At 32.6% G+C, this 17,407-nt stretch overlaps 1 protein-coding gene across 1 annotated transcript; it reads right to left on the reverse strand.

Moving 5' to 3' along the window:
• Positions 1-9,307: 9,307 nt before the first annotated feature.
• Positions 9,308-16,055, reverse strand: LOC108780032 (uncharacterized). The gene is made up of 10 exons (XM_018547603.1): positions 15,949-16,055; positions 15,407-15,598; positions 15,195-15,269; positions 15,044-15,106; positions 14,644-14,697; positions 14,086-14,187; positions 13,824-14,003; positions 13,478-13,677; positions 9,467-9,685; positions 9,308-9,429 (listed from the first exon to the last, which is right to left on the reverse strand). The coding sequence occupies exons 1-10, from the start codon at positions 16,053-16,055 to the stop codon at positions 9,308-9,310; spliced, it is 1,314 nt and encodes a 437-aa protein (XP_018403105.1).
• Between the last annotated feature and the right edge of the window lie 1,352 nt (positions 16,056-17,407).

The raw sequence follows: 17,407 nt of genomic DNA on the forward strand, positions 1-17,407 counted from the left end.
TCTGTTTCTAACGATTTTTCGCCGATATTTAACTCAAAAAAAGCACGTAGTGCTTTTCACTTTGATATTTCTCTGAATTAACGTACAATTATAACCAAGAGAGTTGAGAGATTTTGAAGCGTTTCATGTACAAAAGGAGAGACGGAAAAGTGTTATTCAAGCAGATGTGATTAAAGAGAATTTCTTCTCAGGTAATTTCGTATCAGAATTTATATTGTGCATTGTATTTGCTCAGTGACAATCGGTGCACAGGCTTGCGTAAATAAGTGATACGATCTACAATGTGTCGTCAAACGAACATATTATAAATTTAAGAATCAATTAAATTTAGAAATAAGTAGTACAAAACAAACCATTATTCTGAATTCCGCGCGCGTAAAGAATTTCAAGATTCAATAAAAATTGAAGTATTGAAACACAAAATTTCAAATATTTCTTAATGATATAATTTTTTTTCGTCTATTATATGTATCACATATAATATGTCAAATTAAACTTTTGAAAAATCACGCATATAAAAACATTTTCTTTTACCAGTTACGAGCCAAAATTAGCACAAAAGATGGTCAATGTCAATTTCGTGCTCTTCGACGAAAAAAGTAATCGTAGAAAATACATCAGAGTAAACTAGAAAGATAAAAAAAGCTGTTTAAATAGGGAGAACGATCTAAAAGTATTATAGGACTGAAGTATGAATAATTACGAATAGTGTAAAGAAGTAGCTTATTTTACCGTGTATCATACAGTTTCTCGGTTTCGCTCGATAAATGTAAATCAATTATTCGTCAATTATGTACTTCGGATAATCAACATTGTGTAGCACTTGTTGACGTTAATCAACTGCTTTATTTCGGTACGCGCGATAATTTTGTCACGCAAACGAGACAACTTTTTCGTATGTTATGTGTGTGCAAGCTGATAAAAAAAGTCAAGAGCAATCATTAACACATATGTATTGTTTTCTCAGGTGAATCCGCGACAAATTTCATTTATGTAATAGCTATTTAACTTTTTTTTTTATCTCAGCAGCCTCACTTAGACATGCGTGCTCTCGATCTTCTCCAAAGAGGGAATGGAGCGTCGGATGTCTGTTTAATGTAATTAATCGGTGTGTTCTCTTAGAGGTTCCCATTAATCTGACCAAGAGAGATAAGATTGCTAGCGTTATATGATGGCATTGACGCTTTCGTACTCGCATGATAACTGTTTCTGAAAATTTAATCAACTATTCCGCGACGCCTATGCAACGCACGCTCTCTCTCTCTCTCTCTCTCAACAAAAAAAAAAGATTATTCCTAAATAAACGATGAAATCACTTTCATTAATTTCTGACGCAAATTCATATCTCGTTATTTATGTTCCTTCTTCTCACAATAATTCATTTGACGTCATATTACAATTTAAAAATTCACAAAATCTAGAAGATTTATAACGGTGTTGACGCTAAATTCCTAAAAATATGAAAATATGTTTCGTATCATTTTGAGTGAAGCAGCTTGAAGGATTCAAAATGAAAAATTGCACACAAACGTCCAAATGATAACTCTCAGAAAATATATAAAAGGAGGACTCCAAAACATAATATAAAAATGCTCTCTTTTTGAAAAAGCAAGATTTCACGATTGTAAAGTTTGAAACATCGAAGATGCAGCGAAAAAGAGATAGGAAAGTTTAAGAATTCGAGAATTTAGGGACTCAAGAACATCTAGAAAATCTAAGAATCCAGAAATTTAAGGGTCCAGCCCTCCCCGGAAAGTTCCGCGCACGCAAGTACGTTCGCTTGTGTTCGTGCGTATATTCATCTACTCCGTCCACCAAAGATAGAGTCTGACATCATACACACGGGCATCAGTCGGGTCGAACGAGCGATAAACATATGTACTCGCACACGGTGTCCTCGTATGCGGAAGATTCCAGTTTATCACTTGTACAACTGCCTTGATCGATCGATGCACCCACCGATGCCGCAGGGCGTGTGATTCTGCTCTTTCTCTTATTTCTCTTCATATCTCAACGACTGTGTTTGCTACGCGCTTCCGCCGACATGCCGAGGAAGCACAAATTTTCAGTTATAATTATAAAAACGTAACTAACATAACTATGTAGTGCTGAAATTTTGGCGCGTATCTTACTCGTTAATCTTTTTACGAATTCTTAGATGAGAACGAGATGACATTGACGACAAGCACGTAAACAGTTTGGTAACTACGAACGTTCTCGCGCGACTCGAAAATAACATTCGTGTAGATCCAAAGATTTACAGACTAGAAAGACTTCCAAAGATATAAAGACGCTGATATGAAGACCGAATATTCTGGCTCTGAAATTCGAAGACTTGTTATGATTTCAAAAAGGCGGCGATGTATTCAACGATGAATAACGCTAATTAGGAATCACCCCGACAGTCATATCAGTTATCTCAAGTCATGTCATTAAAAACGGAAAAATAAGCGAAACAGTGCCTTGAAACGGTTTTTCCTCAATGAAACTATTGTAGTCAGATAAAATAAACTTGCTTGGAACGCTCTAGAAATCTTATCATTAAATCTACATGTACTATATTCTTTATGACGTAAAACTATATGAAAAAGATAAAATAATTTCAAGATATATATTTTATAACTTTTACCTTTTTTTTTTTAAATAAAAGTATAACTTTATCTCCTGAATTTTCTCTAATTTTTTTACAGTCTCTTTAATGTATCTTACAAACCTTTCCTGTTGAGATGCGATGTTCTCGTTAGCTCTTGAGAGAAAATTTAATTGTTACGCTTGTGTTGATTGTTTATTTAAGTAATGATTGTACCAGCAAACGTAAAAGTTAAACGCCCTGATTTCTTGACTTTTCTCGAGTCTCGAGTACGTATCGCCTCGAGGGTTTATTGTTTACCGAGAATAATGGCGATTTACACGAGCTCGGATACGGCAGCTTTATAGTAACACGTAACACCCGCTGCTGTTACTGATAAGGCGCCTTTGTACATACTATATCGGTAGACGTCACGAAATCAGCTTGATAAAATACGATTCGTTCAAGTACGATATACAAGATAATATACGCGCAATATAATCTGTCACGCAATTATCGATAGCGTCGAAGTAACATGCGATTTTCGAGAATGTCCTTTTCTCGATTTTTCCTTAAACGATTTAATTTAATTTCATATAAACAGAATTATAATTAAATGTCACTCTAATTCAATTGATGTGTTACTATAACCAGATTACAGATTCAGATAATTAAAAAAAGCGCTTTTTTAATTTTAAAGAAAATTAGCGATTGTTATTTATGTACATGTGCGTATGTATGCGCATATATGTGCATAATATATTTAATTATGCAGATATATGTATTTACATAATAATTTTTAAGGAATGACGCATTTTTCATAAAAGTTCGACAAAATTTTAATACAAAAAAAAGTTTGTAATTTTTTGCTAAAAATATTAAAACGTCAGAAAGTTTTTACAAAAAAGGAATTAAATAAAATTTTTATTAAATTTTTTTTTATATTTGGTGATCTTTAATGTTTTCTTACGTGTGTATGATACGCTCTTTAAAAATGTTATCAAGTTTTTTTTTTCTAAAAATGCAAGTCATTTTTCAAGGAAAATCATGATTTAATAATAGCAAAAACTAATTTATTTTGTTATAATGCAATTATTGCTTGGAATGATTTTACAACTTTTTAGTCAAAATATAAAACTTGATATTTTTAATTGCTAATATTTTACGAAATTACTATTAAATATTATAATATTTCAATATTTTGAAGACATTAGTATTTAAAATATTTTAAACTTTAATATTTTTTTAATAAAACTTAAAAATGAAAAAGTATAAGTATTCTAAAAATATAAGTATTCTATTCAATGTACGCTAACGTTAAAGATTCATATAAAGTCACAATCAGACAAATTAAAACGTAATCAAATATTTAAAGGTTCAAGAATCCGAAGAATACAAGAATATATTATATATATAAGCATTTAAAATTTGTAAAATTTTTTTAATTCTTAAAAACTGGATATTTTGTCAAATTAAAAAATCGAGAGTTATAAATTACTAAATGGTTGCATTCAACAGAAAAAGCAACTTTGCAATTTGCTAAGATTCTTTAATATAAACTGTTCATGTCTCTCTCTAGTTTCTCACTAAATTTAAATGTATAAACCAACCACATTAAAGAACAGTTGTAAAACTGTTTTTTATGTTAAATGTAGCTAATCGACGAAGATTTGATAAAAGAAACACGACTCACCATCAGTGGGTCGAAATCGGATTCTCTTTAGCCTCGGTAATGTCGCAGGAGAGCAAACTCTCGTTAGAACCGGCATCTCATTGACTTCTTCAGATGACGATCGGCCAGAAGTTCCGTTCGAGGACGATTTTAGCTCCAAAACGGCTGCACGCTTCGGCGATCTCTCTGTGCCACTGGTCTCTGCGAAATGAAAAAAAGAACCATGGAGCCAGGTATATACATCCTTTGTTTGAGTTGACTGACTGCGTGCAATCTCCTGACGTGGACGATGGTGCGTCATCATTAGGTGTCATCGTGTGTGTCATTGCTCCAGTATGCGGATTGCAAAACTTTACATATTGCTTAGTGTGACAGCACTTTTTTTAATAATCAATGTCGATATCGTTGCACAATCTCTATATTTTCACATGAGCAAACAAGCCGAATCTGTATGCTTTCCGTATATATGTATCTATTTATAAATTATCCACTATCAGATCCTTTTATCGAATAAAACATTATTTATACCTGAATTTTAAAAACCATTGCGACAGAGCATTTTAATCAAAAGAATAATGTTATAAATTATTGTAACTTAGAGAGGTACACTGTTTTCTATGCATAAATTATTAATATATTATAAAATGTTTTTGATTACATGTTTACATGTTTTTGATATATGGAAGATATCTGAAAAAATTTCAAAATCTTCAAAAAATTTTCTCAACAAATTTTTGATACAATTTTATATTATAGATTGCATTTTTTATATAAAAACATTTTTCTTAAATTTATCCAATTATATTATTTTAAATTATAATACAATGAATAATACGGTGTAATCTCAATTTTACTTTTTATTTATTTCAAGTTTCTTCTTTTTTCATCTTGTCTTTTCTTATGTTTTGAATCATACATTTTTACAATATATGTATACGTAGTCAATAAATGTCAAATTATCAATATAAAACTCATCAGTGATCTGAGATTGCAGCTGAGTCATACAATTAATGATTAAGAAAATCCAATACTTATGAAATATCTTGACCTCATTCTTTAAAAAAAATGGAATTCTTTATTAAAAAATGCTCACATCTACTAACTAAAAAATTTTAAATAGTAACATTAATAAAAATAGTAGAAAAAATTAGTGATTAAAAAATAATCTGTATTCTTGATTTTCGAATGCAACTATCGATTTAAAAAAAATAGACCTTGAATTACAAATAGGAAAACTTGTTTTAATATAAAAGTCCAACCAATTTCAATATATTTCTGTATAATAAACGTTATCAATGTTAATTATAATATGACTTGCAATTATCAAATTAAAAAAAAAAAGGAAACCTAAACGTAATCTTTAATTATAAAAAAATATGTATTATAATATAAAAATCTTACTAATTTCGATAAATTTCTGTATAATAATTAATGTTACATTTGTCAATGCTAATTACAAAATTGTGCACAGATAGACTTTAATGGATTATCTATTATTAATTCAAAATAATCAATATTTAAATTTAAATAATAATAAAGAAAGCAATAATTTTCTTATTACATTAACGATGTCTTTATACAAATTGTGTAAGAAACATTAGGCTTTTACTGCCTAAATTATTTTTCGCGAATTCAAAATGTCACATATAGTATTATAAATAAAATTAATAAATTTGTACTTTCACACAAAAAGCTAGAAAATTTAAGAACGAATTATTAACTTTAAAGTCGTAACGATTAATAAATAAAAAAAAACGAAATCAATAAAATCCAATTTGTCCACTTTAAAAGATTTATATTTTGTAAACAAACATACTTCTCATTCTTCACACATTATTTTGATTTACAAAAGTCAAACAATCACTAATTCAAACGTCACATAATAAATTCGTCTGCCTAAATTCTATTCACGGTGTGTGTCACAGAAACTTTTTTATTAACAAACTTTTTTATTAACAGCACATTATAACTCAAATAAACTATTACAACTCAAATAGACTATTTAGATTATGAAAATAAAAGGATATTAGACAAATCGTTCGCTTAATGAAAATCCAGGTTTCAACAGCGTCAGCTGCAAATCTAATTTTACGAGTGAAAATCCACGGTGAAGATCTATGAGCGACGCCTGTCATTGTCAACGTGTCGTGTCACTTACCCGGCGACAGCGATCTCTTGACGGACGACGATCTCGCGGCACGATGGCTCGTCGTTGACTGTGCCGTGCTGTCGCGGCCGACCGCCGATATCTTGGCGCTCATCCTCGCCACGAGGCCACCGGGCCGCACGGCTGTTCCGGTGATCCTGACTCACGTACCAGGAAGCTCAGTCCGGAGGACGACGTAGGAGCATGCCGGCTCGTCGAGTCACGGAATGACGGGTCGTCGCTTCTCAGGTTCCCGTGATTGTTCACGCTGACCTGTATGAAAACATCCGTCGAACAACTTAACAACGTTAGAACGAAAGTGACGTGGGACGCGATGGTAGCCTGTCTTCACCAAAAAAGTTTCTTCGATTAAAAAAAATCTAGTTCGAATGACAAAAAATTTTTGTATTGTTATACGGTGAAAGAAAAGTTTCTTTAATCTTATTTGAACGTCATTTCTTGAAAAATCAAGTAAATTTTTATCTCCCTCAAGGATCCTATTTTCATTTCAATTTACAAACATCAAGGAAAGAAATAATTTTTTCAATTTAAACATAACTTTTCTCTGGATGCTGTCTATAGTAGAAATTTAATACTACAGTACTGGCCAATTTAATCACTTATTTTTGGCATTAAAAGTATCGTTAGCAATATTTTTTCAATAATCAAAATAACAGTACTGTTAGTATTTTCAGTGTCCAAAATAAGAATAGATAATTAAAAATTGGTTAGTATTAAATTTCTATAAAAGATATCGGTAATAAAATGACAAATGAAAAAAAATTAAAAAATATTCATTCGATAAATGAAATTACCGAAAATTAATTATGTGTACTTGGAATTAAACAATTACAAAAATGATCAAATTCACTGAAATATTTATAAATAATATTAAAGAAACCTAAATTTTTTAAACCGTGAATTACATGTGAACACACACAAAAAAAAATTAGAATATTTATAATTTTATTGATCAACACCTAGTAAATTTTGTTCACTCTTGTAATTTTTATCTCATTCCCAGATATATACACAATCGATTTCCAGATCCGAGATACACGTTGTTTTCTCGTTATGCGCGGTCAACGGACTGCGCACTTATAATATAATCATATTCCAAGAAATTTAACCCTTCAACTCCTTCAAGTATGACTACAATGAGGGGCCGGAAACCTTCAAGGATCAAGAATAAACAAATACAAAAGCTTATCCCTACTCCTTCATTCCTAAGCAGCCATTCCTCTTCGTGACCTTTTGCGTCTCGTTTGAGTTATCGAAAAAAAAAATCGCGAATGAAAAGGAGAGATGAAAGAGAAGAACATTGACTCCAACGGAGGAGCCTTGAGGAAGACGGAACAGGAACTCAAGGGGAATCAAGGCGATCCAGAATTTCTCGTTCGTCCATTCTGACGATTCGATCTGAGATACCCTGGCAAAAATAAAATTTGAAGCATACATACGAATGTAGCGGAAGTGACAGAAGCTTCTGAGGCGAAAATTGAGACAAGGAAACGTAAAAGAGATGTTTATGCTTCTTTTATATTTCTTTGTCTCAATTTTCGCCTCTTAGAAGCTTCGTTTACACTTCTGTCACTCTCTCCTTACATTCCACGTTCCACTCATTTTAAATGATGACTCTTTGAAAGAAGAACACGATCGGTTTTTAAACGTTCAGCACGCACCTTGACTGTGATTCCGGCGCTCAATATACCTTGCTAGAAGGGATTATCGACGCTGCAGAGAGAGAGAAAGAGAGAGTGAGGAGTTACGAGCATAGTTCCCTCTACACCTGCGCGACATGGTATGTACGTGTATATTTAAATAGCGTTCTCAGCCTCGGGGCGAAAACGCAAGGCTGCGGCAAGGTCTCGCGGCGCCATTACCGGTGCATACAACCGAGAGAAAGCCACTCGAGGCTCTCTCTCTCTCTTTTCTCTCCCTCCCTATCTCTTTCTCTCTCTCTCTCTTTTGCGCGCGCGCGGGTAAAATAATTTTATCTTCGTATCGAGAGATAAGCGTGTACACTCCATTGAGTATCTCGTCGAAATATAAGGGCGCGCCAGAGAGAAGCGATGATTCATTCTAGTAGAGGACCGCGCGTTTAGGAAAACCAAGATTCGAAAAGCGACGTCGAGTTTTCCTCCCTCGTTCCTTCCGGCTTATCGATTTCGGTGTTCTCGCGATGTATTCGATTTACTTGGGCTCTGTTCAAATTTCCGAGTCGTCCAGGTATCACTTTTGTTATTCATGTTAAACTCTTATAAAATTTAATATTATAATACTGGCCTGTTAATCACTTATTTTCAGTATTAAAAGTATTGTTAATAATATTAATAATTGTTAATATAAATTAAAAAACTGGCCAATACTATCTATTAAATTTCTATAAGGGTTTCTATAAGGATTATAAAGGATAACATACAACGATCTGAAGAACAACGAGAATTTAAATTATTGCGTTCGGCGACTGGATTGAAATCGAATAAGATTCAATTCAAGTGAAAAAAGATAATTTTTTTTAAAATATGTCCTCAAACTTTACGTTAGTATAGTCGATTTTTCTATTTAAAACTGTCTTCAGTACAGTCTTAAGATATCATGATAAATCTTAAATTACTTAAAACAGTCTTGAAATAAAAACAGACTACTATAAGCACACAGTATTCCTGGAATGTTATATGAATATTATTTATCCTTTTTAATATTCATGTAACACATTCTAAGAATATATTTGTCTTACAAGACACGAATACCGGCTTTAGAGTGACTCTCACGCTCTTAAAGATTAAAATTAAGTTACTCTTTTTCAAAACTGACTCAATTTTTATTCTTTAGAGTGGGATTCCACTCCAAAGAATTTAGGAGTATCAAATTAATTTCATTTTGCTGAATCCTTCAAGCGTCTTTTACGCATCACATATCATAGAGCGTTCGAACCCTCTTTCAGCGCATGTTCGCAGAAAAACGGAAAGAAACGTCTCACGCACATCTCACGACGTTCCACGCTCCTCGACGAGTCCTCGACGGCGTTCACATCCTCGACTCGTCCCTGTGGATCGACTTCGTGAAACTGTCGCACAATGCACTCGAGTCGGACGTCGCGACGCGGACGTCGACGTGCATGGCCCCGTCGACGCCGTCACCGAGGACACGACTGTGCCGGAAATGTCGCCCGCAACGCGGCCCTCCTCGTATGTACGCGGTGTCCTAGGTAACCCGCCGCCGGAGTCCGCGTGAACAACGTGCGCGCGCGCGCGGATCACGTGTACCGAAGAGAGTATTGGATCGATTCCTTCACCTGCCTCGATACAGAGTTTCTCAATAATCTGCGTGTCTTAATATACCTGCAGTCTTATTCGTGTGTACGAAGCAATTAAATCTGTAAAAAAAAAATCATCTATAAAAACATCTATAAAAGAAAAGTGGAATGTAGTGAAAAGCTTCTGCTTGCTGCATATTCTGTCTCCAAAAAGCTAATTTTCATACGATAATAAACGGAACAAATTAATAAAATTATAAATTGATTATATGTATGCTGTGTGGTTTAAATTTTATTTAAGTTTCTAAAAAAATGGAATTGATAAATTGAGTTTCTGAGAAATTTATGCCTCGTTTTTTTTTTTTTCTATATTGTTAATCTATGTATTATGAATTTATATACTTTTCTCTCACCTTTATTGTTCTGGAGACATTCTAATTTTTGTATCTATACATACACGAGTTCGCCTTCAACTTAAGTGCCCTACATTTCCTGTACTTCAAACAATACAATTTAGAACGCTACAAAAAAAAAAAAGAAGAAAAACCGTGCAAGTTCTTTTAGAATTTTCTCGAAATGTATTATTCCATGATATTGCACGTTAAAATTCGGTTAACGCGCGACAGCAATAAATGCTCGATATGGGTACCACTGGTGGACAATCCAATCTGCTTCCGTATTTAGCAAAGCACGTTTATTTCATGGCATTACTTCACCCCTCGCGAATATACTCATCGTATTTAGATTATATCGATTGCCGTTGCGCGTCATAGCTTGACCTACTTGTAACGTTGGACGTTCTTATATATTATATATACACACACACATACACACACATATATATATATATATATATATAACACAGTGAGGCACTTAACCCTTAGTTCTATGACGAAAAAAGGTCATCACGTACCATGTTATTTGGTCGTTGTACTGATTCCAAGCTGATTGAAAAAGATATTAACTGTTATGTCAATTACGTATTCCTGTACAATCATGTAATAAAATAAAAAATATGTACTTTTATTAGTGATGGATGAATAAAATAAATAAAGAATAGAAACTACTGATATAATAATTAATCGGGCATTTTTATATAAAATTCAGTTTATTGAAGTAGAATTTAAAATCAATTTTAAGAATTGTATGCACTTTTCAGTTTTATTTTCTTCTATTTTTTATTCTTATAATGAAGGAAATATAAGAATATTTGATCTCGTAACAGAGAAGAAAATAAAACGAAAGATATAAAATTAAAAATATACTTTTTTCTCTGCAATAAAATTGATAATCATGCATTAAAGATTTCCTTGAACATTGCTAAATTGTAACTTTGTTATAAATCTAAAAACTTATTCTGAATATTTAAAACAAAATTCAAAGTTTTCAATACCAATATAATCCTTCCATTAAAAGAATACTCTTCTTTCATAAACAACTAAATTAAAAGTAAAATAATATTAATGATCTATAAATCGTAATTTCGTATTAAGTACTTTAAATATGTCTAATATATAATCTAATAATACACGAATAAAATCTATTCGATTAAACGCAACAGAATAATTGTTAATGATTACTTAATCAAATAAAACCAATGTCAAAAGGGGCTACTACAAAATTATAGTTAAAACATGTAGGTTGACATCTGGCAACTTACTCTCAGTGAAAATTTATATTCAACACGAATCTATTTGCTTAATACGAAACGCGCTTTTTTCCAAATTAATCATGGAAAATTGAATATTGTTAATCATGGAAGTCAGAAAATTTGTGGGATTATTTTTTCAACGTGGAAATACGACGTTAAATTTTTGCATTTCAGCGCCATATAATATATAAAGAATATATAAAGAAAATACTAATTAATAAAATATTAATCAATACAAACAATAAAACCTGAACGTAGATAATGCAATAAAGGCAGACCAATTTATAACTGTATCACATTTAAGGAGCTGCGTGATTCTATGCCTTTGCAGATCTTGTTATGTCGCGACAACGTAAAATATATTCGCATACGTAGAAACAGTTTGATCAGGAAGATGACTGGGAAGTCCGGACAGGGTGGTTTATAATCGACTTGCTGCGCGAGCTGCAGCATCTGTACTCCGAGATTCTCCTCGATAGAAAGTTTCTCGAAATTGTGCATGAACGTGTCTTCGAGGCTGGAAACGTAGAGATGAAAAGAGCTTGATGCGTCTTTGCTGGACGAGCTGTTCTCTTTGGTAGCATAAGCAATGCATACGTTGCAATTAACATGCGTCTGCAGACACTCGTTGAGCAGAAACTCGCACACGCGTTTAAATGCGCTTTTCTCGGGCAGCCGCAAATCAATATCACGATAATTCGTCGCCGAGATATTCAAAACTACTTGAGTAGCTGGCGGGACTTCGTTAGCTAAAGAGGATACCGACGGGGTTGAGGCTGTCTCTATTCGCTTGAGTATCTTCCGTCCGTTCACAGTAGAATCGCCCCTGCTTGAATGCTCAAGGAAGTGTTTGCTGACAAGATTCTTGAATGCGTAAGTAAACAAGATAGGCGTGGGTCTAACGCGATTTCCACTTTGTCGTCTAATAGAACGAAAAATGCTCTCGATGCTCCCTAGATTCAATTTTCTCGTATAAAGAGAAGGGAGCTGGTGCTGTTTCAACACGTTCCACAGTTGAATAATCGCGTTGATCGTAATCTGCCAACGATCGAAGCATTTGATCGACTTGACGCACGTGCCATTTCTGTTCACTATCTTAATCGACTTTAAAAAGTCAAGTGATTGCTGTAAGAAACTCATTTCGTGCATACTACCCGAAAAAGTTTGCTCAAAATTTTTAGCATTTGATTTGGTCGATGCAGAAGAGTTGAGGATATCGAGTAGCTGATTAAAACTGCGTATGAACTCCATCGTACCGATCGTTTCTAGGGGTAATTCACCGGATGCAATTTGCGCGCTTAGACCTGCAGCTATGCTATTACTGAATATTTCAACGGCATACTTAGTTTCCGTTTTTTGACATCCGTTAGGCTCTAAATGATTCAAAGATAATTCAGGGGCCAATGGCAATCGCATCTGACTGTCGCGCCTGAAAAAGAGCTCGATATCCGTCCAAGAAGCCCTTTTCTCGCAAAAGCGGAAATCATGAGTTCTGAACACGTTTCTGGTCGTTCTTATTAGTCGTGCAACATCAAAAACGTAAAACACTTTTTCGTCGTTCACCAGGAATGATGGGTGATCCGCAGAAATCCCTAGTAGTCGTGATAGTCGCAGAAACGGTGGTGATGTATTGGTAATTAAAACATGCACGGTCGCATTGATACTCTTTAATCTAGTTATTACTTGGAATATCAGATTCTTCAAGATATCGGTGCGACACTTGTTCCCATGGAAGTAATAGGCGATGGGTTGTTCCCAGTCGCCAACTAAACTACACGCCATTATTACCAAAACCTTTCTTGCCAACGTACGCCGCTTCTCTATACCGATATCATGAAAACCAACGATTCTGTCGCGCGTCAGATTATAGAAGAGATGTGGCCTTAGTTGCATCTCATTCACAGACAGGCAGCAATGTCTCTCTGCCGATGGCAGAGATTTGATCTTCAAACGCAATGCATTAAGTACGTTATCATTCAAGCCAGGAGGTATGTCCCAACTGCGGATGTGTCCCCACAACTGACGCGTTGTAGGTAGCAAACATAACGGCCGGTAAAATCTGTATGCGCCCAATGCCATGAAGAATAACTCGAGCGCGAATTGTTTGTCCTTAAAGCTCTTTTTAGTCTTAGGTTTCTCGCAAGCGTTGATGCACGCTGAGACTAACATGGCGGAATTACGCGGTAGTAAGTCTACACACGCAGTTTTAAATTGATCCATGTTCAGGCAACTATCTTCATTTTCCGCGTCGAACGTTTTCTTTCGCTTTATAACCAAACCGTCGGCATCAGATTTTTCCATAGGTCTCTTCCCTCGAACTAAAGAAATCCAAGATTCTGGTGTCTGTGTCGAAATATTCCAATGTTTTCTTTTTGATGTCCTGTAACATTTGACAAAATTTATCTTTAATTATTTTATCGGTTCTTTTTATTTTAGTGTAATAATCTAACATTAATCGCTCAAATAAATTTTCACAAAATTTTAGCATCTTTAGTAATAATATCAATCCTTGATAGTGATGTTTACTTGTCACCATTTTGTTGAGTTGTATGAACTGATACTGTTTTTGATGACGTTGTACATATCGATACCATTTTCGACGACGTTGTACAAATCGATACTGTTTTTGATGGTGTTGTACAAACCGATACTGTTTTCGACGTTGTTGGCACTGGATAGTCCGTAGACGTTAAATCTATAATATCTCTATTTAAAAAAGAAAAACCTTTTTGTATTCAACGATTATAAATGACGCTATACAAGTTGTGATTGTAAAATCGTAACTTACGTATTACTGCATTCGTCTTTTGGAAATATTCGTGACAACATTGGTGCTGATTCTACATTCGTATCTGATTCTTTGATAAATTGTATTTCCGCGGAAGTATCCCTATTAACAAAATGCATTTTTAGTATTTTTATTTTTTTCGTTATTTTATTTTTTTATTTATAGATACGTTATTAAGCGATTTCTAACATTGTAGACAGAAGGCTTTATAGTTTAGATTAGATACACACAAATACCTTTTTCTATCTTTCGGAAATCGAAAGAAATATCGGCTCATTATTTTTATATTCAACATACAACCTGGTGCCGAACACCAACGAGTGTTAGTTCCAGTTCCATCCATACATATGGATATACGTTATTTAATTTAGTTATTTTATTTTTTTCTCATATTGTAAATAAAGATTTTATTTACATTAAATTTATTATTAATAAAATAGGAATAAATAAGAAATTGCTGAATATTAATTGAAAAGTTAGATATTTTTTGGAAATAATATATTCAAACGCGCGTTCCAATTGACATACATTTCTAACATCTCTACATCTCTAGCTCACCTGTTATCATTTTCTGGCTTCATGTCTAGCACGGTTTGAGCCGATGATACGTTTCTGATAAAAATTAAATTGTTTAACTGTTAAAACATAAAACAAGTTAAAAACTGAGTTAGAAACATATCAAAGCAAACGGAAGTTACCTATCTTCATAAGTCTGTTTTAAAGTGGCTCTCGAGAAAAGTGCTTGTACTGGTGCAATCATGGCCTTGTCTCTACATCAAGAAATTATTTTTATTTAATAAATGAAGATCTTCAATAAATAAAAAAAAATATAATTTCATGCAACAAAACGTTTATTATGTCTGTTATAAATTAAGTATATAGGTATATAATATATGTATATACAAATTTACTTTAATTATTAATATTATGTTATTTTTATGGCAAAATAGAAACTCACTTTTCATCAGGTTTCATAGAATGTGTTTCAGATGCTTCGGATTGTGATAAATCTATACAGTTTCTGAAAGAGAATCGCGAGCATTTAGTAACTATTCTAATCTTTGAGTAAAAAGTTAGCGAGAAAATTCAAGTAAAACTTGCGAACTAACTTGTTTCTGTTCTCAGGCTTCAAAAATATAGTTACAAAAGAAATCGGTTGAAACAAAGTCGTAGATGAATTATTACTAAAAGAAAAAAGGAAAGAATTATATTTTTAATTCTTAAATATAATTTTAAAATCTGATAGTCTGTTTAAAAATGATTTCTAGCAATATCGTATAACTGTAGATTGTAACAGCTAGATATATAAATATTTACTCACTCTCCTGTCTGTTGTAATGGTTTCAAAAATATTGATGGCACAGCTTCTTTGCTGAGATAAATTCGTCCTTCTATATTTCGAAACATTTCTACTCGAAAATGTAAATGGCATAATCGATAATATCGATTTGATAATTCTGGGCCTAGTGTCACCAAATCCATTCTATCACATGCTTTAATCCATTCTAACCATCTGAAATTATATAATTTTAAATATAAATCTGACAATGAATATATTATATATTAAACATACTATAGAACATAAATTTAAAGATATATTCAGATTTATTTCGTATACAAGCATAAAATTAATTTTTAAAGAATATAAAAGTAAAAAAAGAGATGTTAAAATTCGTACATATAAATGCATCACATTAAGCCTTGTATCTAATAGATGCTAGAAATAAAAGACAAGTTATATCTGAATAAAAGGTCAATTAACTTATGTATAATTAGTCATCTCTTTTCTATCTAAAATCTTAAAGCAATTTCTAGCATTGTAGACAGAAAGCTTTATGGTCTAGATTAGATACACACAAATACCTTTTTCTATCTTTCGGAAATCGAAAGAAATGTCGTCTCGTTATTTTTATATTCAACATACAACCTGGTGCAGAGCACCAACGAGTGTTAGTTCCAGTTCCATCCATTCTTTTTAATGCAATATTATTTAACACACTGCAATTGATTTTCTATTTGGAAAGCTAAAGTATAGGCATAAATATAAGTTTAATCATTGTAAATATCTTATTAATCTTATGTTTTATACATTAAACAAAGTATATTAAATTAATATAATAAAGTATATTAATATTTTTAAGTCTGCAAGTTTTATATTTAATATTATAAAACTTAATTTGCAAATTTTAAATATTTTAATCACAAAAATATCATACACAATGTTACTATATAATTTTATATAACATAGCTTTGAAATATATAAGTAGCATATAACTGTCAGTCAGTTTTTTATAATAAGAATTTATTAAGAAATTAAACTAAATTTTTTATAAAAAACAGTTTAATTAATACACATAAAGATCTGCAATATTATATCTTAGAAATAACACAATTATAAATAAAAAAACTGCACAAAATATATTTGTTAAAATATAATTAATTTCTCTCTATTAAATAGTCAATATTATGTTTTAAATTATTCTTTTATTATTTAGCAGCAAAACTCAAATTTAATAAACTGTCATTCAATAATTTCTCACAGCTTTGCTTACTATTTTTTATCTACTTACTTCCAAATGTATACAAAATCTGTGTAAAATTGTTACAAGTTATCCATAAAATTGCATATTTAATTTACAAGCATTATCTTACAATAAGTTTTAATTTAGTTAACATACACTGCCATTTGTAAAGATTTGGTCACTCATATCTTTTTGTATTTTCCATAAATGCGAGAGAAATTTTAGGGAATATTTACCTTAATCAGGACAGCAGATGACACACCTTGTTCATGGAATTACTTGAAGGGAGGTTGTGAATTCTATAACAACTCACGAATGATAAATCCTTCAATTTTCGTGAATAAAACTTTGTATTCGTCTCAAGTTTTTCACGTCGCATCCTGTCGATACACGAACGGCTCTTCCCATTTCTCAATTCCCGCTTTCTTTTTTATGCAACTTTTCGGAGATAAACAAATGATCCGTTAGATTAAACCGTCGTGGAGAAGAAAAAACGGAAGTAACCGCGTTTTCGGATTCCAAAGGAATAAAAAGGTGAGGAAAAGAAATCACAGAAAAATACGCAGAAGAGGATTAGAGGAATCCTGTCTATCACTTTTAACAAATGAGAAACGATTTCGCGCGAAGCGATGCGCGTGTTTGTAAAAAAACCGTCAAAGTTGAACATAATAGATTCCATTGGTTGACCTATCATCAGCCAATTGCTGTTACATTGAATACGCGGCAATTTCAAAAATGGTTGTCTTTTGATCCAAAATGTTTAAAAGTTTTCGCAAAACTTTGTTGAAAATCACATTACT

Source organism: Cyphomyrmex costatus, unplaced genomic scaffold (assembly GCF_001594065.2).
Source record: "Cyphomyrmex costatus isolate MS0001 unplaced genomic scaffold, Ccosl1.0 scaffold666, whole genome shotgun sequence".
Classification (NCBI taxonomy): Eukaryota; Metazoa; Arthropoda; class Insecta; order Hymenoptera; family Formicidae; genus Cyphomyrmex; species Cyphomyrmex costatus.

Bases quoted from the DNA above. Each gene is read 5' to 3' on its own strand.
- LOC108780032 (XM_018547603.1), bottom strand. From the start codon at position 16,055: ATGGATGGAACTGGAACTAACACTCGTTGGTGCTCTGCACCAGGTTGT. The intron at 15,599-15,948 runs GTATTTGTGTGT...ATATAATTTCAG, and splicing joins TTTCCGAAAGATAGAAAAAG to ATGGTTAGAATGGATTAAAG. The intron at 14,698-15,043 runs GTGAGTTTCTAT...AATTTTTATCAG, and splicing joins TCTATGAAACCTGATGAAAA to AAACGTATCATCGGCTCAAA.